This window comes from Bos indicus x Bos taurus, chromosome 29, assembly GCF_003369695.1.
Source record: "Bos indicus x Bos taurus breed Angus x Brahman F1 hybrid chromosome 29, Bos_hybrid_MaternalHap_v2.0, whole genome shotgun sequence".
Classification (NCBI taxonomy): Eukaryota; Metazoa; Chordata; class Mammalia; order Artiodactyla; family Bovidae; genus Bos; species Bos indicus x Bos taurus.
Window position 1 is genome coordinate 32,062,692 of NC_040104.1, and position 24,100 is coordinate 32,086,791.

Below are 24,100 nucleotides of genomic sequence, written 5' to 3' on the forward strand. Positions count from 1 at the left end.
GCCACCAGGGAATCCACATAAGCAGTCTAAATGTAGCCAAAGAATTAATTAAATGGCTTATGCAAGTAGTGATATTGACTTTAATTTCCAGGTGAGAAAGAAAAGTTAATTTTAGCCTTTAATTGTGCCTCTATCTTTTCAAACCATTTCTCTAGTCACATCAGATTTTTCCCTCTTTATCAACATAATGGTCTTCTTTTCTATACTCACTCACATGTAAATATTCAAAATTAGTAGAGTTACAAATTCTCCCACCAAACTCAGAAGTTCCACCCACAGGCTGAGTACTTCTGTCAAAGGAAGAACTATGATATTTTTCTCTCTTTTTCTCTCCCCTTCTTCTACTTTAGGTGATGGTGGTGGGGTAACACAAGGGAGTGAGAACAATGAGAATAGTTTGCTTGGGTGACTGTTTATACACATCAGAGGGAATTGAAAAAGCAACTGGGATTATACAGTTACTCAAGACTATACAGTAGTATGAGTATGACATATATATGCAAAGGTATGACAAACCTAGACAATGTGTTGAAAATCAGAGACATCACTCTGCCAACAAATGTCTATATGGTCAAGGCTATGTTCTTCCCAGTGGTCACATACAGTTGTGAAAGCTAGATTATGAGGAAGGCAGAATGCCAAAGAATTGAGGCCTTCAAACTGTGATGCTGGAGAAGACTCCTGAGAGTCCCTTGGACAGCAAGGAGATCAAACCAGTCAATCTTAAAGGAAATCAACCCTGAATATTCATTGGAAAGACTGATGCTGAAGCTGAAGCTCCAGTATTTTAGTCACCTGATGTGAACAGCTGACTTACTAGAAAAGTCCCTGATGCTGGAAAAGATTGAGGGCAGAAGGAGAAGACAGCATCAGAGGATGAGATGGCTGGATGGCATCATCAATGCAATGGATGTGAACTTGGGAAAACTCCAGCAGATGGAGAAGGACAGGGAGGCATGATGTGCTGTAGTCCATGGGGTCCCAAAGAGTTGGACACAACTGGGTGGCTGAACAACAACAACAACAACTTAATACATAAAGTAACTAGAGAAAGAACAAGAAAATTTCAGTAATTTCCTTTTACTGAAAATAGTAAAAGGAAAGAAATCATAAAGATCATAATAGAAATAAATGAAATAGAGACAAAGAAAACAATAGCAAAGATCAATGAAACTAAAAGCTGTTTCTTTGAAAAGATAAAATTATAAACATTTAGCCAGACTCATCAAGAAAAATGGGAGAGGACTCAAATCATTCACATTAGAAATGACAAACAAGAAATTAAAACAGACACCACGGAAATACACAGGATCATAAGAGAGTATTACAAGCAACTATATGCAAAAAAAAAAAAAGGACAACCTAGAAGAAATGGACAAATTCTTAGAAAGTTACAACCTTCCAAGACTGAAACAGAAAGAGATAGAAAATATGAAGACCAATCATATGTACTGAAATTGAAAGTGTGATTAAAAGTCTTTCAATAAATAAAAGTCCAGGACCAGATGGCTTCATGGGCAAATTCCATCAAACATTTAGAGAGGAGTTAACATCTATCCCTATGAAACTATTCCAAAGAAATTGCAGAAGAAAGAATATTCCCAAACTTATTCTGTGAGGCCACCAACACTCTGGTACCAAAATCAGACAAAGATATCACAAAAAAGGAAATTATAGGTCAATAACAGTGATTAATATAGATGCAAAAATCCTCAACAAAATTCTAGCAAACTGAAAATAATGAATCAAATTAAAAGAATCATATACCATCAAGTGGCATTTATCCCAGATATGCAAGGATTCTTCAATATATACAAATACTTCAGTATGATATACCATATCAACAAGTTAAAGGGTAAAAAAATCATAAGATTATCTCAATAGATGCAGAAAAACCTTCTGACGAAAACTCAATAGCCATATATGATAAAAAACAAAAAAAAATCCAGAAAGTGGGCAAAGAGGGAACATACGTCAATATATTAAAGGCTACATATGACAAACCCACAGTTAACATCATACTCAACAGCCAAAAGCTGTTTCCTCTAATGTCACAAACAAGACAACAATGTCCACTCTCACCAGCTTTATTCAATTTTGGAAGTCCTGGCCATGGCATTCAGAGGAGATAAAGAAATGCAATAAATTCAACTTGAAAAAGAATAAGTAAAACTGTCACTATTTGCAGATGACATTATACTATACGTAGAAAATCCTAAAGATGCTACCAGAGAGCTACTAGAGCTCATCAATTAATTTGGTACAGTTGCAGAATACAAAATTAATACACAGAATTCTATTACCTTTCTACACATTCAGTTCAGTTCAGTCACTCAGTTGTGTCCGACTCTTTGACAATGAAAATATCAGAAAGAGAAATTTAAGAAACAAACTCATTTATCATAGCATCAAAAGTATAAAATACCTAGGAAAAACCTACCTAAGGAGGCAAAAAACCTGTACTCTAAAAACCATAAGACACTGATGAAAGAAATCAAAGATGGAAAGACAAAACATGTTCTTGGATTGGAAGAATCAATATTGTCAAAATGACTATACACCCAAGGCAACCTACAGATTCAATACAATCCATATCAAAATACCAATGTCATATTTCACAGAACTAGAACAAAAAAATTTAAACTTGTATGGGAACACAAAGACCCTGAATAGCCAAAGCAATCTTTGGAAAGAAAAAGAGCTGGAGGAATTAGGCTTCCTTATTTCACACTATACTACAAAACTACAGTAATCAAAACAGTATGGCACAAAGGTAGAAATACAGATCAATGGAACAGGACAGAAAAACTAGAAGTAAACTCACATACATATGCTCAACTAATGCATGATAAAAGGGGCAAGAATATATAATGGAGAAAATACAGTCTCTTCAATAAATGGGTCTGGGAAAACTAGGCAGCTACTTTTAAAAGAATGAGATTAGAACATTCTTTAACACCATACACAAAAATAAAATAAGTAAGAACACTCTTTCACATAAGTTTCAGCAAAATATTTTTTGATACATCTTCTAGAGTAATGGGGAAAAAAAGAAACAAATGGAACCTACTTAAACTCAAAAGCCTTTGCACAGCAAAGGAAACCATTAACAAAATGAAAAGACAACACACATAATGTGAGAAAATATTTGCACATTATCTGACTGACATGATATTAACCTATAAAACAAACAACTCATGCATCTTAATAGGAAACACACAATGAAATAAAAAAGTGGGCAGAAGACCACATTTCTCCAAAGAAGAAATAGAGATGGCCAACAAACACATGAAAAGATGCTCAACACTGCTATTTATTAGAGAAATGCAATTCAAAACTACAATGAGATATCACCTCACACCAGTCAGTATGGCCATCATTTAAAAACATCTGTAGCACTATGTACAATAGCCAAGACATGGAAGAAACCTTAGTGTCCACAGATGACTTAATTTTTTAAATGTGATATATACTTACACATGCATACCACAGGGAGCATTATTCAGTCATATAAACATGAAAAATGTCATTTATGACAACATGGATAGACCCAGTCAGCATTATGCTAATTGAAATCAGTCAGAGAGAAAAAGATAAATAAGATATGACCTCACTTATACATGAAAGATAAAAACAAACCAACCAAACTAACTCATAGACACAGAGAACAGATTGGTGGTTGCCAGAGGACAGGGGTGAGAGGTGGACAAATGAGTGAAGATGGATAAAAAGGTGTAAACTTCCAATTATAAAATAAACATGCCCTGGGGATAAAATGCATACAGCATGGTAACTATAGTTACAAATGCAGTACTGTATATTTGAAAGTTGCTAAAAGAAAGTTTCTTAAAAATTCTCATCACACACAAAATCTGAAATTATGTGTGATGAAGAATATTAACCAGACTTACTATGGTGATCATTCCACAATATAAAGAAATAGCAAATCATTATGCTATAATATATACTTAACAGAAATGTAACATTATATTTCAATTACATCTCAATGTAAAGTTATTTAAAACTGAGGGAAATTCTATAAAGAAATGAAACATTTCTTATTTCCAATATTGTGGAGAAACTTAGAACTTAACTCTAAATAAAGAATGCATATAAATGAGAAAATTAGATTCCACAAGATAAATATATTCAAACAGAGAGAACTAAAAAGAAAATAAGTTACTAAATAAACAAGTTTTGATACCTGGTAAATAATTAAAATAAAACAAATTTCATCTATAAAATTAATAAAAACAATTAAAAATTAGAATAGTCAATGCTGTCAATGGAGGGTTAAAACAGAAAGTCAAATACCTCTATTGTGAATGGAAACTGTACTATCTTTTGAGAAATACTTTGGTAATAGGCACAATGAGTTTTACTAGTGTTTATTCTTCTTGACTGAATAATGCCACTTGTGGGAATTTCCTGTAAGACCGTAAGTCAGAACACAAAGATTTCTCTTCACTCTTATTTTACAAAAACAGAAAATTAATCATAAAGCCTAACAATAAAAAGTGGTTAAGTAAGCACACTATACTACCTTCATATCAGGAAATACTTTAAAACCATTTAAAGTGATTATCATTAAGAGTTTTAATAATTTGTCAAAATGTGTACAACTATTTTAAATGAGAGAAAAAATAAAAATTATATATATAGTATGAACATAATATAAAAACAGGCACAGGAAAAAAGACTGGGAAGTATACCAAGTGATTGCTACTCAAGAATAAGATGATATTATCTACTTTTCTACATTTCTTAATGTTTAAAATAACAAACCATACTTTACTTCTACGAAGGAAAAAATAAACTATACTACATTTTTTAAAAGCCTCACACTCAAAGATACCCCTTTTCCCCTCAAAGACCAACTAATGGGTACGCTGTACCAATCAGGCCAGAAAAACTGGAAGAGCCAGGAGCAGTCCAGAGTAGGAACTGGGCTACAAATGTGCTGAGATTGGACACTGTTTCTGTCTCCAGAGTCTTAGGAAACCCAGTGGGGACAGAAGGAAGAAGTAGAGGCTGGAGGTGAGGCAGAGACATCAGGGTTCATGGACCAAGATCATGAAGACTAACTGGTGTAAGCATCAGTGAACACAGGCAAAAGAGGCTGAGGAACAAGGGAGTCATCTGAATAGAAGGACTGGAAGCACAAAGAAATCTCCCCTCTGAGCCAGATTTGGTCTAAGAGTGAGACTGAGCAGGGAAGGGAGGTATAGCAGCTGAGGGTGCTGAGCATGCTTACGCTTCCCCAGAGTCAGGCCTCCCATCCACCAGCTGCAAAACTACAACTTTGTCCACCCTCCCTCTTATGTCACCAGATTTTTTCAGTCTGAAGTAAGACCCATGTGGTAATTATACCAAAGAGCCCTTACACAAATGAAAATACAAAAAGTGAAACTCACCAGTCAAAGCCATTGAATTCATTTGAAGTTTCTATCCATGTGAAAAGTAAAAGCGTAGACAAGCAAAATGACACAATCAACCAAGGTAAAATAATCGCTCTCTCTGGGAAGAGAAAAAAGGAGGTCTCATTTAGCTCCATTTATCCGTGGTACCTCAGCAACATCTGTTTATATTCCCCAAAGGTCTATATAGTTACAGTGAAGCATTACCCTCCTCAGGCTGGAGAGACCACTGTATTCTTTTACCCTAATGGAATTTTGTGAAGCCTATTTATAACATTATAATCATAAGGGATTTGGTTTAGGTCTACCTTAATGACTTAGTGGTTTTCCCTACTTTCTTCAATTTAAGTCTGAATTTTGCAATAAGGAGTTCATGATCTGAACCACAGTCAGTTCCTGGTCCTGTTTTGCTGACTGTATAGAGTTTCTCCATCTTTGGCTGCAAAGAATATAATCAATCTGATTTCAGTATTGAGCATCTGGTGAAGTTCATGTGTAGAGTCGTCTCTTGTGTTGTTGGAAGAGGGTGTTTGCTATGACATGTGCATTCTCTTGGCAAAACTGTTAGCCTTTGCCCTGCTTCATTTTGAACTTCAAGGCCAAACTTGTCAGTTACTCCAGGTATATCTTGACTTCCTACTTTTGCATTCCAGTTCCCTATGATGAAAAGGACACCTTTTTTTGCTGTTAGTTCTAGGTCTTGTAGGTCTTCAAAAACTGTTCAGCTTCTTCAGCATTAGTGGTTGGGGCATGGACTTGAATTAGTGAGATACTGAATGGTTTGCCTCGGAAACAAACAGAGGTCAATCTGTCATTTTTGAACCTGTACCCAAGTACTGGATTTTGGAATCTTTTGTTGACTATGAGGGGGTGACTCCATTTCTTCTAAGGGATTCTTGCCCACAGTAGTAGATATAATGGTCACCTGAATTAAATTTGCCCATTCCAGTCCATTTTAGTTCACTGATTCCTAAAATGTCGATGTTCACTCTTGCCATCTCCTGTTTGCTGCTGCTGCTGCTAAGTCGCTTCAGTCGTGTCCGGCCCTGTGCAACCCCATAGATGGCAGCCCACCAGGCTCCCCCATCCCTGGGATTCTCCAGGCAAGAACACTGGAGTGGACTGCCATTTCCTTCTCCAATGCATGAAAGTGGAAAGTGAAAGTGAAGTCACTCAGTCGTGTCCGACTTAGTGACCCCATGGACTGCAGCCTACCAGGCCCTCCATCCATGGGATTTTCCAGGCAAGAGCACTTCCAATTTACCTTGATTTATGGACTGAATACTCCAGGTTCCTATGCAATATTGTTCTTTACAGCATCAGACTTTATTTTCACCACCAGACACATCCACAACAGGGTGTTATTTCCACTTTGGCTCCATCTCTTCATTCTTTCTGGAGTTATTTCTCCACTCTTCTCCAGTAGCATATTGGGCACTTACCAACCTGGGGAGTTCATTTTTCAGTGTCATATATTTTTGCCTTTTCACATTGTTCATGGGGTTCTCAAGGCAAGAATACTGAAGTGGTTTACCATTCCCTTCTCCAGTGGACCACATTCTGTCAGAACTCCCCACCATGGCCCATCTGTCTTGCATGGCCATACATAGCATGGCTCATAGTTTTATTGAGTTAGAAATGTGACCCATGTGATCTGCTTGGTTAGTTCTCTGGGATTGTGGTTTTCGTTCTATCTGCTCTCTGATGGGTGAGGAAAAGAGGATTGTGGAAGCTTCCTGATGGGAGGGACTTGCTATAGTTCTTCAGAGTGCCTGAAGAACTATGGATGGAGGTACAGGAGGCAGTTATCAAAAACATCCCCAGGAAGAAGAAATGCAAAAAGACAAAATGGTTGTCTGAGGGGGACTTAAAATAGCTGAGAAAAGAAGAGAAGTGAAAGGCAAAGGAGAAAAGGAAAGATATACCCATCTGAATGCAGAGTTCCAAAGAACAGCAAGGAGAGATAAGAAAGCCTTCCTAAGTGATGAGTGTAAAAAAATAGAAGAAAAAATATAATGGTAAAGACTAGAGTCTCAAAGTTCTAATGAGGTGGATGAAACTGGAGCCTATTATACAGAGTGAAGTAAGCCAGAAAGAAAAATACCAATACCATATACTAACGCATATATATGGAATTTAGAAAGATGGTAACGACAACCCTGTATGTGAGACACAGATGTATAGAACAGTCTTTCGGACTCTGTGGGAGAGAGAGGGGGTATGATTTGGGAGAATGGCATTAAAACATGTATAATATCATCTAAGAAACGAATCGCCAGTCCAGGTTTGATGCAGGATACAGGAAGCTTGGGGCTGGTGCACTGGGATGACCCAGAGGGTTGGTATGGGGAGGAAGGGGGGTTCAGGATGGGGAACACGTGTACACTCATGGTGGATGCATGTTGATGTATGGCAAAACCAATACAATATTGTAAAGTAAAAATAATAATAATAATAAAATATATATATATTTAAATAAAAAAGAAAGTGATGAGAAAAAAAAAGAAAAAAAGAAAATTAAAAATACAAAGGGAACATTTCATGTAAAGATGGGCACAATAAAGGACAGAAATGGGATGGACCTAAAAGAAGCAGAAGATATAAAGAAGACGTGGCAAGAATACACAGAAGAACTACATTAAAAAGACCTTCATGACCCAGATAAACACAATGCTGTGATCATTCACCTAGACCCAGACATCCTGGAAGTCAAGTGAGCCTTAGGAAACATCACTACAAACAAAGCTAGTGGAGTTGATGGAATTCCAGCTAAGCTATTTCAAATCCTAAAACCTGATGCTGTTAAAGTGCTGTACTCAATATGCCAGCAAATCTGGAAAACTCATCAGTGGCCACAGGACTGGAAAAGGTCAGTTTTCATTCCAATCCCAAAGAAAGGCAATGCCAAAGAATGTTTAAACTACTGCACAATGGCACTCATTCCACACTCTAGTAAAGTAACGCTCAAAATTCTCCAAACTAGGCTTCAACAGTATGTGAACCAAGAACTTCCAGATGTTCAAGCTGGATTTAGAAAAGGCAGAGGAACCAGAGGTCAACATGTCAAAATCTGTGAGATCATTGAAAAAGCAATAGAATTCCAGAAAAAAAAATCTGCTTTCTGCTTCATTGCCTATGCTAAACCTTTGAGTATACAGATCACAAGAAACTGTGGAAAATTCTTAAAGAGTTAGGAATACCAGACCACTTTACCCGCCTCGAGACCTGTATGCAGGTCAAAAAAAAAAAAACAGTTAAAACCAAACATGGAACAATGGACTGGTTCCAAATTGGGAATGGAGTACATCAAACCTGTATATTGTCACCCTGCTTATTTAACTTATATGCAGAGTACATCATGAGAAATGCCGGGCTGGATGAAGCACAAGCTGGAATCAAGATTGCCTGGAGAAATATCAGTAACCTCAGATATGCAGATGACACCACCCTTATGGCAATAAGCAAAGCGGAACTAAAGAGCCTCTTGATGAAGGTGAAAGAGGAGAGTGAAAAAGCTGGCTTAACAGTCAACACTGAAAAAACTAAGATCATATCACCTGATCCCATCACTTAATGGCAAGTAGATGGGAAAACAATGGAAACAGTGAGAGGTTTTATCTTTTTGGGCTCCAAAATCACTGCAGATGGTGACTTCAGCCATGAAATTAAGACACTTGCTCCTTGGAAGAAAAGCTATGACCAACATAGACAGCATATTAAAAAGCAGAGACATTACTTTGCCAACAAAGGTCCATCTGTCAAAGCTATATTTCCAGTAGTCATGTATGAATGTGAGAGTTGGACTATAAAGAAAGCTGAGAGCCAAAGAGTTGATGCTTTTGAACTGTGGTGTTGGAGAAGATTCTTGAGAGGCCCTTGGACTACAAGGAGATCCAACCAGTCCATCCTAAAGGAAATCAGTCCTGAATATTCATTGGGAGGACTGATGCTGAAGCTCAAACTCCAATACTTTGGCCATGTGAAGTGAAGAACTGACTCATTTGAAAAGACCTGATGCTGGAAAAGTTTGAAGGCGGGAGGAGAAGGGGACGACAGAGGATGAGATGGTTGGATGGCATCACTGACTCCATGGACATGAGTTTGAGTAAACTCTGGGAGCTGGTGATGGACAGGGAGACCTGGTGTGCTGCAGTCCATGGGGTCACTAAGAGTCAGACATGACTGAGAGATTGAACTGAACTGATACTCTCTACATAAAACATGTGTGCCCTTCTAAAAACATATATCAGATAAAGTCAATCCCCTGCTCACAACTCTTCCAGAACTTTCTACTATACAAGAATATCACCCAAACTACCTGCCATGGCCCAAAGATTCTACATGGTCAAGCCTTGCCCATTCCTGACCTCCACTCATTCTACCAACTGATGCTATTTCTGAACTCCAGCCACACTGGTTTTCTTTCTGTATCTAGAACATGACCAAATCTGTTCCTACCTCAAGAGTTTCACACTTACTGGTTCCTCTGCCTGAAATATTTTTGCCCCTATGCACATACATAGCTGGCCCCTGTGTCTTCTTAACAGACTGCTCAGATAACATTGTCTCAAACCAGTCTTCTATAACCACGTTCCCATTGCATAACACATTTTCCTATGTATTATCTTCAGAGCTCTTCTCTGTAGCCAAAGCCATCTTTCTTCACTGCCATTTACTACCTAACTCATCCTACTAGATCGTGAGGTGCAGGAGGGTTAGAAGCCTTAATGGTCTTATTCATTGTGGCACACATTCAATAAACCTGATGAATAAATCCATTTTATTTTGATTTATTATTATTATTATTTTTTTTTTTGCTGCCATTCACTCAAAAATGTTCAAAGCCTCCACTCTGTTATCAGGATAAATTTCAAATATTTTAGTTTGACATAAAGGTACTTCATAATTTGGTTAACACATTTTTTCCATCCAATCACTTATTGTTTATTGCCATGTATGCATAAATTCAACAATGGAAATTCTTTTTTCACTAAACACACTACTGTGTTTCTCAATATCTTAAAAATCTCTAGGGACTCTTTACTGCTTACATGGCAGAAATCAAATTCTTAAAACCACACAACATCTGTCCTGCCTCCATCTCTAGCTTCAGTTCGCACCACTTCTCCCTTCTTATCCTCTGTTCCACCTAAAATACACCTTATACTAAACCCTTTGACTCCTCCTCCAATACCATTTCTTCTGCCATTCTCTATTCTTTAGCTATCCAATTCTGATCACCTTTAACCTTCTAAATAAAGTTATTTTTGATCCATTACACATGATGTATGTAGGCACACACACACACACACACACACACACAATTATAGCACTTCTCTCAAGGCAAAAGAAAGTGTGGTCAGTCTCCCCCCGCCTAACTCTCCGTACCAAAGAGCAGCAGCAGAGTGGTCATCTAGCTTTCTTCTCCTGTTTGGCTTCCCAGTTGCAGCCATAGCAGCCATTAAGGAAAGTCATATAGCATTCATAGTTGAAGTTGCGTTTAATCCATGAATTAAAGTTTTTCAATCTTCCTGTCTCCTCATTCTCAGTCTCAGTCCTGTCAATGTCATCCATGGTTCACCCTTTTGCTGGAATGGTAAATAAAACAGTCAGAATCCGGTAGCTCCTTCAAACATTTCCTACCCTACAATTCTACAGAATATTCTATCAACAATAGATAGGTCTTTCAAAAGTTCTATCTTGGAAGATGCACTGGATTTGGTGTAGAAGAATAGAGCTCCACCCTCTCTTTCCCATGAACTAGTTTAGTGCTTATTGCAGACATTACACTATTCAATGTTTAATTTTCTTACCTCTAAAATGGTACCATATTCTCTGCCCTAGCCAACTAATAGATGTTTAAAACATCAAGTCAGATAATAGATACGAATGTGTTTTTAAAACTGTAGTGTGGTCTTGAAGTAGCTTTAGAACTTAGAGGCATGGGTGAAGTGTATGAAAAAATACAATCCTTGGCTAATGAGTTACTCAGACACACACACGCCTTCCCATTGTCATTCTCTTCTCTCACATATGGCTTTTTGAGAGCCTCAATCAAAAATGATGGATGATTCAGAACAGCAGTGGCTGAAATTAGACGTTTATTTTTGCTTTTGCCATAAAAATTGCCCCAAAATGGTATAAACAAATAATGTGGTATGTGGCTTCCCAGTGTCATTAGAACTGAGAACCTTCCAGTCTGCTCTTCCATTACAGCACATGGTTCCTTCTCAGGGTACAAACTGGAAGCTCAAACTATGACTATCACTTCAAATACCAACTAGCAGGAAGGAAGGAAGAACAAAGAAGGGTGCTCCCCTTTAAGGATATTTCAAGAAATTGGACATGACATTTCATTAACAGGTGTTTTCAATATTGTAAAGTAATTAGCCTCTAACTAAAAGAAATAAATTTAAATTTTTTTAAAAAGGAAAAACAGATATTGAAAGATATCTAGTTGTCACTACCACATTTTCTCATCCCCCTGTGACAGGATAAAATTCTCAGAACTTCCAGAGAATGTGTGGAATTGGGGGAAGAAAGAAAAAATTAAATCAAATGACAAAAAATCTTAGAGTTGATCCCAGATGACAGTCTTTGCCCCTGAAAACTTTGTTATGCTCCATTTTTTTGTGTGAAAGACACTCTAATGTAGCTAAGAACACAGCGTCTGAATGCTCACATCTGGCCAAAATGGAATAATAAAGGCTAGAGTAAATTGCCCACATTAAATGATTTAAAAACTGCAAAATATGAAATAGGTTTCAGACAGCATACAATAAGCAGTGAAGGAGAGCAATCCTCGATAGAAGGAAGACAAAGGAAGTGAATGTTATGAATGTCTCACTTAAAATCTCACTTTCTAGGGTAAAGCGCTGGGTGTGGGTATGTAGTAGAGCCTGGCAGTATCCCAGACTGAGCAAAAATAAACAGGAGTTGAGGGAGACTAGTGTTCCCCTGTGTCTCTCCTGTGTTTCTCAATTGAATACTAATCAATACATGCTTTAAAAGAACTTATCTGAGAGTAGGGAGCGAACCACACAAAAAAAGTGTGAGTCAATTTCCAGGGCTCATAAAAGGCTGGGGATAGTTTCCACCAAAGCAGAAAAACCTTGCATGCGGCACCAGGTAGCATACTTAGAAGGGCATTTCCTCAGTAGTGCAAAAAAATAAAAATAAAAAAGGCCTACATTAAAGGCTGCTATGGTCTGGCCAAACAAACTTAAAAGTGAGCCTCAAAATAGTGGAGCAACATCTTTAAAGGACTGAAGAAATAAAGAAACAAATATGTTAACCTAGAATTCGACACACAACAATGAAAGTCATAAAAAAAAGAAAGAAGTGAAATAAAGACCCTTTCAGATACTAAAAACTGGAGAATTATTCAACAGGTGACTTCTACTATGAGAAATGTTAAAGAAGGTCTGTTGATAAGAAGGGGAAAAGTGCCAGGTTGAGAATGGACACCTCAATAAAGGAATGAAGTACAATGGAAATAGTAAATATATGTGTGGGTGTAAATATGTGTACACTCCATGGACTGTAGCCTGCCAGGCTCCTCTGCCCATAGAACTCTCCAGGCCAGAATACTAGAGTGGGTAGCCGTTTCCTTCTCCAGGGGATCTTCCCAACCCAGGGATTGAACCCAGGTCTTCCACATTGCAGGCAAATTCTTTACCATCTGAGCCACCAGGGAAGCCCATAGGTATAAAAGAATGTTCTTATTTATAAAATCACTTTAGAAGATAACTGAATATTTAAAGACAAAATCATAATCATGATGACTGCAGCTTATCACAGCTGTAATCAAAGACCAAATTTGCCTGTTACTTCAGGTATCTCTTGACTTCCTACTTTTACATTCCAGTCCCCTATGATGAAAAGGACATCTTTCTGGGTGTTAGTTCTAAAAGGTCTTGTAGGTCTTCATAGAACTGTTCATCTTCAGCTTTTTCAGCATTACTGACTGGGGCACAGACTTGGATTACTGTAATATTGAATGACTTGCCTTGGAAATGAACAGAGATCATTCTGTCATTTTTGAGATTGCATCCAAGTACTGCACTTCGGACTCTCTTGTTGACTATGAGGGCTACTCCATTTCTTCTAAGGGATTCCTGCCCACAGTAGTAGACATGATGGTCATCTGAGTTAAATTCACCCATTCCAGTCCATTTTAGTTAGCCGATTCCTAAAATGTCGATGTTCCCTCTTGCCATCTCCTGTTTGACCACTTCCAATTTACCTTGATTCATGGACCTAACATTCCAGGTTCCTATGCAATACTGCTCTTTACAGCATCAGACTTCCTCCATCACCAGTCACATCCACAGCTGGGTGTTGTTTCTGCTTTGGCTCCATCTCTTCATTCTTTCTGGAGTTATTTCTCCACTCTTCTCCAGTAGCATATTGGTCATCTACAGACCTGAGGAGTTCATCTTTCAGTATCCTATCTTTTTGCCTTTTCATACTGTTCATTGGGTTCTCAAGGCAAGAATACTGAAGTGGTTTGCCATCCCCTTCTCCAGTGGACCATGTTTTGTCAGAACTGTCCACCATGACCCATCCATCTTGGGTGGACCTACACGGTGTGGCTATGCTGCTGCTGCTGCTAAGTTGCTTCAGTCGTGTCCGACTCTGTGCGACCCCATAGACGGCAGCCCACCAGGCTCCCCCATCCCTGGGATTCTCCAGGCAAGAATATTGGAGTGGGTTGCCATTTCCTTCTCTCAGTATGGCTATACTTCAGTATAAAATTAAAAGTTAGAAAAAAAAAAAAACCTAAAAAACAAAAAGTCAGCCCTCAGAGTGGGAGAATGTACTTGCAAATGAAGCTACTGATAAGGAGATTAATCTCCAAAATACACAAACAGCTCATGCAGCTCAAAAATAAAATGTAAAAGAATCAAAAAATGGGCAGAAGACCTAAATAGACATTTCTCCAAAGAAGACACAAAGATGGCCAAGAGACACCTGAAAAGGTACTCAGCATCACTAATTATTAGATAAATGCAAATCAAAATTACAATGAAGTAATTGTAATTACTTCTCTTGTGGCTCAGCTGGTAAAGAATCTGCCTGCAATGCAAGAGACATGGGTTCAATCCCTGGGTTGGGAAGATCCCCTGGGGAAGGGAAAGGCTGCCCACTCCAGTATTCTGACCTGGAGAATTTCATGGACTGTATAGTTTATGGAGTCACAAAGAGTTGGACACGACTGAGCTACTTTCACTTCACTTCTTCTTCACCACCTCACAGCAGTCAGAATAGCCATCGTCAAAATATCTACAATCAATCAATGCTGGGGAGGGTGTGGAGAAAATGAAACCCTCCCACAATGTGGAAATGTAAATTGGTTTAGCCATTATGCAGAACAGTATAGAGGTTCCTTAAAAAGCTAAAATAGAGCTATCATATGATGCAGCAACACCCTTCCTGGGCACGTATCTGGAAAAAACTGTAATTTGAGAAGAAATATGAACCCCAAAGTTCATTGCAGCAGTATTTACAATAGCCAGGACATTTAAGCAGCCTAAATGTCCGCTGACAAAGGAACTGATAAACAAGATGTGATATATATATATATATATATATACACACACACACACACACACACATATACACACACACAATGTATATGGAATGGACGGAGAAGGCAATGGCACCCCACTCCAGTATTCTTGCCTGGAAAATCCATGGACAGAGGAGCCTGGTAGGCTGAAGTCCATGGAGTCGCAAAGAGTCGGACACGACTGAGCGACTTCACTTTCACTTTTCTCTTTCATGCATTGGAGAAGGAAATGGCAACCCACTCCAGTATTCTTGCCTGGAGAATCCCAGGGATGGCGGAGCCTAGTGGGCTGCCATCTATGGGGTCACACAGAGTTGGACACGACTGAAGTGACTTAGCATTAGCATATGGAATGGAATGGAAACTTTGTTATTTAGTCACTGGGTCATGTCCAACTCTGGTAGCCTTGTGGACTGTAGCTGGCCAGGCTCCTCTGTCCATGAGATTTTGCAAGCAAGAATACTGGAGGGGGCTGCAGTTTCCTTCTCCAGGAGATCTTCCTAACACTGTGATCAAACCCATGTCTCCTGCATCGGCAGGTGTATTCTAATGGAATATTCGCCTTTTAAAAAATAAGGAAAAATTGTAAAATATGTGTAATTCAAGCTACTAGAAATAATAAGGGAAATATTTCAGCATATAGGAAAGTAAGCTATGTGTTTTCAGTGCAAGAAAGTATGAAAAACAGAAATACATTTTGTTAAGGGAAAACAAAGTTATTTTGTCCTAATCTTGGTTATTTCTAAATGGGAGTGAAAATAAAGGATAAGCTAATATGGATACACTGGAGAAGGAAATGGCAGCCCACTCCAGTATTCTTGCCTGGAAAATCCCATAGACAAAGGATCCTGGCAGGCTACAATCCATGGGATCACAAAAGAGTTGGACATGACTTAGCGACTAAACAACAATATGCATACATAAAATTGCAGATAGTTTATGGAAAAGGAACCCTGAGAAAAGAGTTTTGCACGTGGTCAGGAATGGTTAGGATTAGACTGGATTGTAATTAGGTAAATGAATCTAATTAGGGACTTTGATATTAAAAATAAATGTAAGACTGAAGTTTGATGTTCTCTCTGTTAAGAGAATCCAGTTTTCTTGGAATAGTGAGTTGTTTTGGATTACAGACTTTACATTTCTTACCTATTAAGTGATCTGTTGTAACTGTCTCTATTTGCCTTTGAAAGAACACTGGAGTGGGTTGCTGTTTCCTTCTCCATAGTAAAACTTAGGTTAAGTGAATAACTTGTGCTTTACAGTCCCCTTAAAACACTATCTGACCAAGTATTTTGAAACTTTTTTAATATTTCTGACAAAATTCCAAGGATCAAATTCTAACTAAAGTTTTTTTGGATCTTGAGTTAACTTTGGGATGTTTCAGAGGGGCCCTGAAGCATCTCAGTGAGAAATATTAAACTAATTAGAATTACTTTTAAACTACATGAAAAGCATTAGAAACTGAGTGGTGATAAATCTCAAGTTATACTGTATGGGTAACTGTCATTAATATAAATGTCCTAGAAATCATATGAAATTTCTACAAATTGGCTATGTCCTAGTATAATAATACCAGTCATAATTCTAGCTACTATCATCACACATTGTATGTCACCTTGGTAATCATGTTTCTTTGTCAGTTGCATTGTGGTCAGATATTTAATCAAGACTTTTAAGTTTTATTTGTCATTCAAAGAGATTTATTGTTTCACTCTGATGCTTTTTGCAAAAGGGGCTTCATTAATTTAAAAAAAAAGATTCATAGAAAGGAATTTTGACAAGTACAGGTTTCTGAAAACATTCAGATCAGACTACTCAACTGAGCAAGAAATTACGGAAATCTAATGGAAACACTGATGGAACCCTGATGGTTTCTTCAAACTGTTAACAAAATATTAAGATCAAGGATTACTATGTAGGACAGATGAATATAAATAGGATGATTATAACTGATGAATATAATTATGTTTTATAGTTTTTATCTGAAATATTACTGACTTTTAATCTGTGATTTCCAGATATGGGGAAAGCTTTCCTCTTAAGCTAATTATGACATATAGTAACCTGGTAGGTTATATCTTTGTAAGTAAAATTGAAACATTTATCTCTTTATCCAAGCCCTTCACAATTGGAAACTCAGTATTTTTACTTTCATGGAAATATAGCTACTTGCATGAGTTTACTAAGAATTTGTTCTCCTTATAACAGGATACAGTAATGATTGCTATATTACCATGTCTTTAAGTGGAATGTCCTATTTGGAAAATACATAAGATCAAATATGACCTGACAGCATCAAAGAACTAAAGTGGACTTTATGGAACCATAAAGTCCCTTGAAAAAAACAATTGTGGTTCAGTAACAAAATCTTATGGGTAAACCTCCTGGCTACAGTACAATCAAGCCAAAAATCAATCAGAAAATAACTAGAAAAACTCACATTTGAGAATGAAACATTGTATTCATTTAAAAAAAAAATGAGTCAAAGGAAAATAATTACAATTAAATGAGAAAAAAATTTTTAATTGGTTGATGTTGAAATTGCAATATGAATTGTAATACAGATATTGCAAATATTGGTCAAGGAAAGACATTGTGAACAAAAGTTATGTGACTGGAAGGAAGGTATACTGCTTGAATACTGAAAAAAAGAAAGCATTCTAACCAGAATCATTACCATAATCATATCCCACATATCTACCAATTCTTTACCTTTGCATTTACCAGCCAAGGTGGCCAAATTCACATGAAAATTTAGTAATATTTAGAGAAAGACTAATAAACATGGTTTCTCTTATAGGATTACTTGGAATTACTTACATATTTGATTCTCTGGTTTCCAAACCCATACATTCAAAACTCTACTACAATCTCAATCTAGTTTCTCACAGGCATCTCAAAAGTACATGTATCCAAAACCAAACCCTTGACTTTCCCTCCAAAACCTATTTCTCTTGAGGTCAGTTCTATTAGTAAAGGGTACCACTGTTCACCCAGTCATCTGAGGCAAAATCCAGGATGCGGCCGTCAGGACTGAGAAGGTAAAACAAGAGCTACCCAAGAGACATGAAAAACTAAAGAACTGGACAAAACGCATGCAACAACTCGAAAAGGCAGCCATGAGCAATGACCCTTGAGAAGAGAAACAAGAGTACCATTCACACCTGCAGGACTTCCTGATAAGCTGAGCCGCTGGGCCTGCACAGGGACTGCAGGGCTTGGTGACCCCCCACCCTAACCCCACCCCACCTGCCCTGCATGGGGGCTGTGGGCCGGCTTAGGTGCACAGGTGCCCTCCGTTCTCAGAGTCCTTCCTTGAGTAGGGAAGGATGATTCACCAGAGGTAGTGAGCTGACAGGATACGGTGCCCCAGGTTTGCCTGTCAACTTGAGAGTATTAATAATGTAGCTTCCTCCTTCTGGAAATGCTTAAAGGGTAAGCAAGGAGCTGTACGTACTGTGATTTCACAACCCTTAACCTAAATCGGGAATTCGGGCTAGAAAAGGCCAACGTCTCTCAAGATGGCGGCCAGGCAGCAGGAAGCGCCCATGGCTGCAGGTGTGGGTGTGTATGGCCAGGGGCGTGGCCTCAGGTGTCCAGTCAGACACTAAGGCTAATGCCCAACCTTTGTTCAGAGCAGCACACTTTAAATGTCTTCTAAGGTATAGCCGGTTTGTTTTGTCTCGCTCTTTCTAAAAATAACTTACACATAAACTTAGTTCTTGTCCATCATTTAGTTCAGCCAGTACCCCAGTTTTGTCATTAATTCCTTTCTTTTTTTTTTTTTTTTGCTGTTTTTTTCTTTTTCTCTTCACTAATCTGCTTCAAAAATGAACTGTTTTACCTTTTTTGTTTGATCTCTGATTCTTCCAGGCATTTCTCTAGCTCTGACTTCATTTCTGACCCCTAGACTCATATTCAGCTGCTTACTGGTCATCTTCATCTGAATGTCCTGCTGTAGACACCTCAGATTCAGTAAACCCTAACCTAAATGATCTTTCCCTTCGAATACACTCTGTCACCTCTGCCTCCAAATCGCTAAATGACAAGATTTGAAACCAATACCTCATTTGTAATTCTTCCCTTTTTCCTTTCCAACCCCACTCCCATGGATACTTACTAAATTCTGATTATTATTCTTCCTTCTTATTTCCCCTAGTCACTTGAATTCAGTGCCCACTAGGTCCATAATCATCACCCTGGTACCAACTACTTAGTAGTTCTATGGTAAGTGTTAAGGTAAGAATCTAACTGCTTCCAGTTTATCTTTCCCAAAATTTACCTATCAAGAGTTGGCTAGTGATATTTTTAAAAACACAGGCCTCACCATGGTTAAAATTCATTCCTAAGGTTAAAGTTTTAGCTCCTTAAAGTGGATCCTGCCTTCCTTTCCAGCTTCATCTTCCTGCTACTCTCTTTCACCCCCCCTCAGCAAAAGTGGGGAAAACTCCCACAAAAGCAAACCCCTATACTGCTCCCCTAGATCATTATATATCTTTCATCATGTTGTCCCTACTGCCAGGTTGACCCACTTACCCCACCCAGCTTTCACCTGTTAACATCTCTTGTTGGTGTAAGACTTAGTTCAGGAAGCTGATCATCTTTGATCATCACCTCAGAACCATACTCAGTTAAATACTTCCTCCTCTTGTCCTATATGTACCTTGAAATCATTCTATCTAGTGAGATTAGGTAGCAATCAAGGGATTAAGAAATATTTTGTGATATGAAGATTTTCTAAAACTTTATTCTGACTCCTTCTTTAGACACTTTTTTCTCTTCTCTGAAATGACACAAGTTCTAGAGATTGGACCCATGATAAGGCCTGATCCTATCATTTCTGATTTTAAAGCAGAAGCAAGACAAAATTAAAGCATGCAAAGCAGAATATAAAAAGGGTATCAAAGAGTTTATCAAATAAGTCTAAGTATCACATTTTTATTTCAAAGAACGTTAAGTACTTAATCTCTGTATATGGCTTCAAACCTGACTGCAAAAAATAGTTAAAGAAGTTGACTCAAAGACATGATGTAGCATAAGAGACCACAGTTCCCACTGATATCTGGAAAATATTTTTTCCCAGCTCTATTGTCCTAAAAGAACTGACAGTTTTCACATGTTATTCATCTAATTAAGTGGTTATTTTGTAATGAATACTGTTCAAAGTCTAATGGGACATAAATGATCTTAGACAAAAAGTATGATGAACTCATATAAGACTGTACTGGAAAAACTGAGTTATTTTTTTAAAGACACTTTCAAACCTGCAAACAAAGAATGTCAGTCATTTTTTTCAAAACTCCACTCTCCTATAGAGTAGGAACTCTTAGTCAAATAGCTTCCAAAAGGGGCAAACCGACCTAAAATAAAGTTTTTTTCTAGTGATCACTGTTACACTATCATCTAGGGAGAAATTCTACTGGAAACAACGTAAGAGAGTTTGCAGTTTGCTATAGTCCATAAGATCCGTTTCATATACTTTGCAAACATATGTATACACACACAAACACAGTCATTTGCTATTTAAACATCTAGGCTGGCGCACTGTCATTTGGGCCTTTTGTACAGAAAAATATCAGAAGCTAGCAATATTTTAAAAAACACCCAAATTCCTAAATTGCCCTGCAGTGTACAGTCTAGTCAATAGCAATCCCCAACTTTATTTGTAGCTTTCTAATTATTGTAAGAGCATTCTGTTGATTACTGCTTGGACTGAAGGATGAAAGTGTTGTCACTCAGTCATGTCTGACTCTTTGTGACCCCATGGACTGTAGCCTGTCATGCTCCTCTGTCTGTGGAATTTCCCAGGCAAGAATACTGGAGTGGGTAGCCAATCCCTACTCTAGGGTATCTTCCTGAAGATCTGAAGGATGAGTCAGGAGTTGTTTTAAGTACCAGTTACCTAAATCTGCAAAACAATAAAATTGACACACAAAAAAGGATAAACTCAAGACCTATTGATACATGTCCTTATCAGCTGAGTGCCAGCCTTTGATTTCTCTATCTTGACATCATGCTGGGGCTTGATGCCAGACTCTAGTCAATTGCACAGCAGTGTATCAAGCCCAAAGTCTGGACATTATCCTTGTTAAATACATATGGTATTCCTACTTTAGCAACTGTCCTTTTTATTAAAAGTAATGAATCTCCTCAGGAAAGCTCATTGAAATTAATATTTTTGCTCTTGCTGCTGCTGTTGCTGCTGCTAAGTTGCTTCAGTCGTGTCCGACTCTGTGTGACCCCATAGACAGCAGCCCACCAGGCTCCCCCAGCCCTGGGATTCTCCAGGCAAGAATACTGGAGTGGGTTGCCATTTCTTTCTCCAATGCATGAAAGTGAAAAGTGAAAGTGAAGTCGCTCAGTCGTGTACGACTCTTAGCGACTCCATGGACTGCAGCCTATCAGGCTCCTCCATCCATGGGATTTTCCAGGCAAGAGTACTGGGGTGCCATTGCCTTCTCCCTTTTTGCTCTTAATGCACTCATAATGAAGAAATACTGAACAGCAAGTTTGAAAGAGCAACTAAATGGTACTATTAGGATTGAAATCCTTAATAATTTGCCAAGAAAAAAAAGAGAATCCCATGCTTTTGAACAGATTCAGGTTGTTATCAGTGTTCATTGGCCTTTGATTCTATGGAATAGAAACCAGTTATTGGCTAAGATGCTTAAATATAACTAGTTATTGATTCTTCTACAAAACTTCCACAGTAGCGCATGTAAAAGTTTTTGTGGCATACAAGTCTGACAAATCAGGTAATTTCAAGCATTATAAAGTGAAAGTTAACACTCTCAGTAGTTTCCAACTCTTTGCAACCCCATGGACTGTAGCCCACCAGGTTCCTCTGTCCATGGAATTCTCCAGGCAAGAATACTGGAGTGAGTAGCCAATCCCATCTCCAGAGGATTTTCCTGACCCAGGGATCAAACCCAGGTCTCCTGCACTGCAGGCAGATTCTTTACTATCTGAACATTATAAAACAGGACTGCATTTATGTGTTAAATACCTTGCACATATCATTTACTTCCCCACAGTCTTAGCATTAGATATCACCATTGTACTCATTTCACAGATCTAGAAATTGATACTCAAAGGTTAAGTAGCTGCTCCATAATCACATATACATCTGACTCATAAATTATTCTGGTCTATTTGATGCAACATGTTTTTCCCTAGACCTGGGTCCTTCAGTTAAGTAGCTATGAGACACCTGTGGCTAATTAAGATTTAATTAATAAAAAGTAAATAAAAATGAAAGTCATTTTCTGAGCTACTAACCACATTTCAAGTGCTTAACAGCCATGTATGGCTAGTAGCTACTGTACTGGACAAAGAAGGTAGAGAAAGTTAGTCCTGTAAGTTTACTGGACAGTGCTGGTCTAGAATCACAGGTAATTGGAATGCCCTCCCTCTTTGCTGATAATGAGAATTATATGAAGTACCTTGTTACTTTGACTTCATGGAAGTTCAATTTCAAAATTTAAGCTCAACTATAGCAAAACATCTATTTCTGCTTTATTGACTATGCCAAAGCCTTTGACTGTGTGCATCACAATAAACTGTGGAAAATTCTGAAAGAGATAGGAATACCAGACCACCTGACCTGCTTCTTGAGAAACCTGTATGCAGGTCAGGAAGCAACAGTTCGAACTGGACATGGAACAACAGACTGGTTCCAAATAGGAAAAGGAGTACATCAAGGCTGTATATTGTCACCCTGCCTATTTAACTTATATGCAGAGTACATCATGAGAAACGCTGGGCTGGAAGAAGCACAAGCTAGAATCAAGATTGCCAGGAGAAAAATCAATAACCTCAAATATTCAGATGACACCACCCTTATGGCAGAAAGTGAAGAGGAACTCAAAAGCCTCTTGATGAAAGTGAAAGTGGAGAGTGAAAAGGTTGGCTTAAAGCTCAACATTCAGAAAACGAAGATCATGACATCTGGTCCCATCACTTCATGGGAAATAGATGGGGAAACAGTGGAAACAGTGTCAGACTTTGTTTTTTGGGCTCCAAAATCACTGCAGATGGCAATTGCAGCCATGAAATTAAAAGACGCTTACTCCTTGGAAGGAAAGTTATGACCAACCTAGATAGCATATTGAAAAGCAGAGACATTACTTTGCCAACAAAGGTCCTTCTAGTCAAGCTATGGTTTTTCCAGTGGTCATGTATGGATGTGAGAGTTGGACTGTGAAGAAAGCTGAGTGCCGAAGAATTGATACTTTTGAACTGTGGTGCTGGAGAAGACTCTTGAGAGTCCCTTGGACTGCAAGGAGATCCAACCAGTCCATCTTAAAGGAGATCAGTCCTGGGTGTTCATTGGAAGGACTGATGCTGAAGCTGAAACTCCAATACTTTGGCTACCTCATGTGAAGAGTTGACTCATTGGAAAAGACTCTGATGCTGAGAGGGATTGGGGGCAGGAGGAGAAGGGGACGACAGAGGATGAGATGGCTGGATGGCATTACCGACTCGATGGACGTGAGTTTGAGTGAACTCTGGGAGTTGGTGATGGACAGGGATGCCTGGCGTGCTGCGATTCATGGGGTCGCAAGAGTCGGACATGACTGAGCGACTGACCTGAACTGAACTGAACTGATAGTAGTACTGACTTCCAAAGTTTAAGCTCAAGTATAACAATATTTTAGCCCCCATGAAAAACACATCTGCATCATTTCCTTGAGCCTAATTTTCTGTGTTTATTAATTACTACTTCATTTGAAAAAGTTCTTGTTGTAGGTGTTCTTAAGTCATTTGCAGCAAAGGTCAGGAAATAAATATAAATAAAAATCAGGACACCTCATCTGGTTTTGCATGACCTCCCTGGTATAAGGTGCAGAATAGTCAACTATATGCTATCTACAAGAAACTCACTTCAAAAATAACAATACGATCAGGATAAAAGTAAGTGGATGGAAAGGTTATATCATGTAAACATAAATCAAAGGAATGCAGAAGAGGCTACATTCATACCAGATAGATTATATTTCAGAGAAAAGATAATTACTAGAAACACAGAAGGACATTATATAATGATAAAGGGCTGATCCACAAAGAAGACATAGCTATTCTAAGTTTGTGTGCAGCAGACAACAGAATTGCA

General features: G+C 38.2%; 1 protein-coding gene across 1 annotated transcript in view; it reads right to left on the bottom strand.

Moving 5' to 3' along the window:
- The window catches only part of LOC113886062 (glycerophosphodiester phosphodiesterase domain-containing protein 4-like), a 134,978-nt gene that overhangs the window by 99,657 nt on the left and 11,221 nt on the right, over positions 1 to 24,100 (bottom strand). The window contains 3 exon segments of the mRNA XM_027531997.1: positions 5,415 to 5,517; positions 17,972 to 18,021; positions 18,919 to 19,026. Of these exon segments, the coding sequence (XP_027387798.1) occupies positions 5,415 to 5,517; positions 17,972 to 18,021; positions 18,919 to 19,026 (261 nt within the window).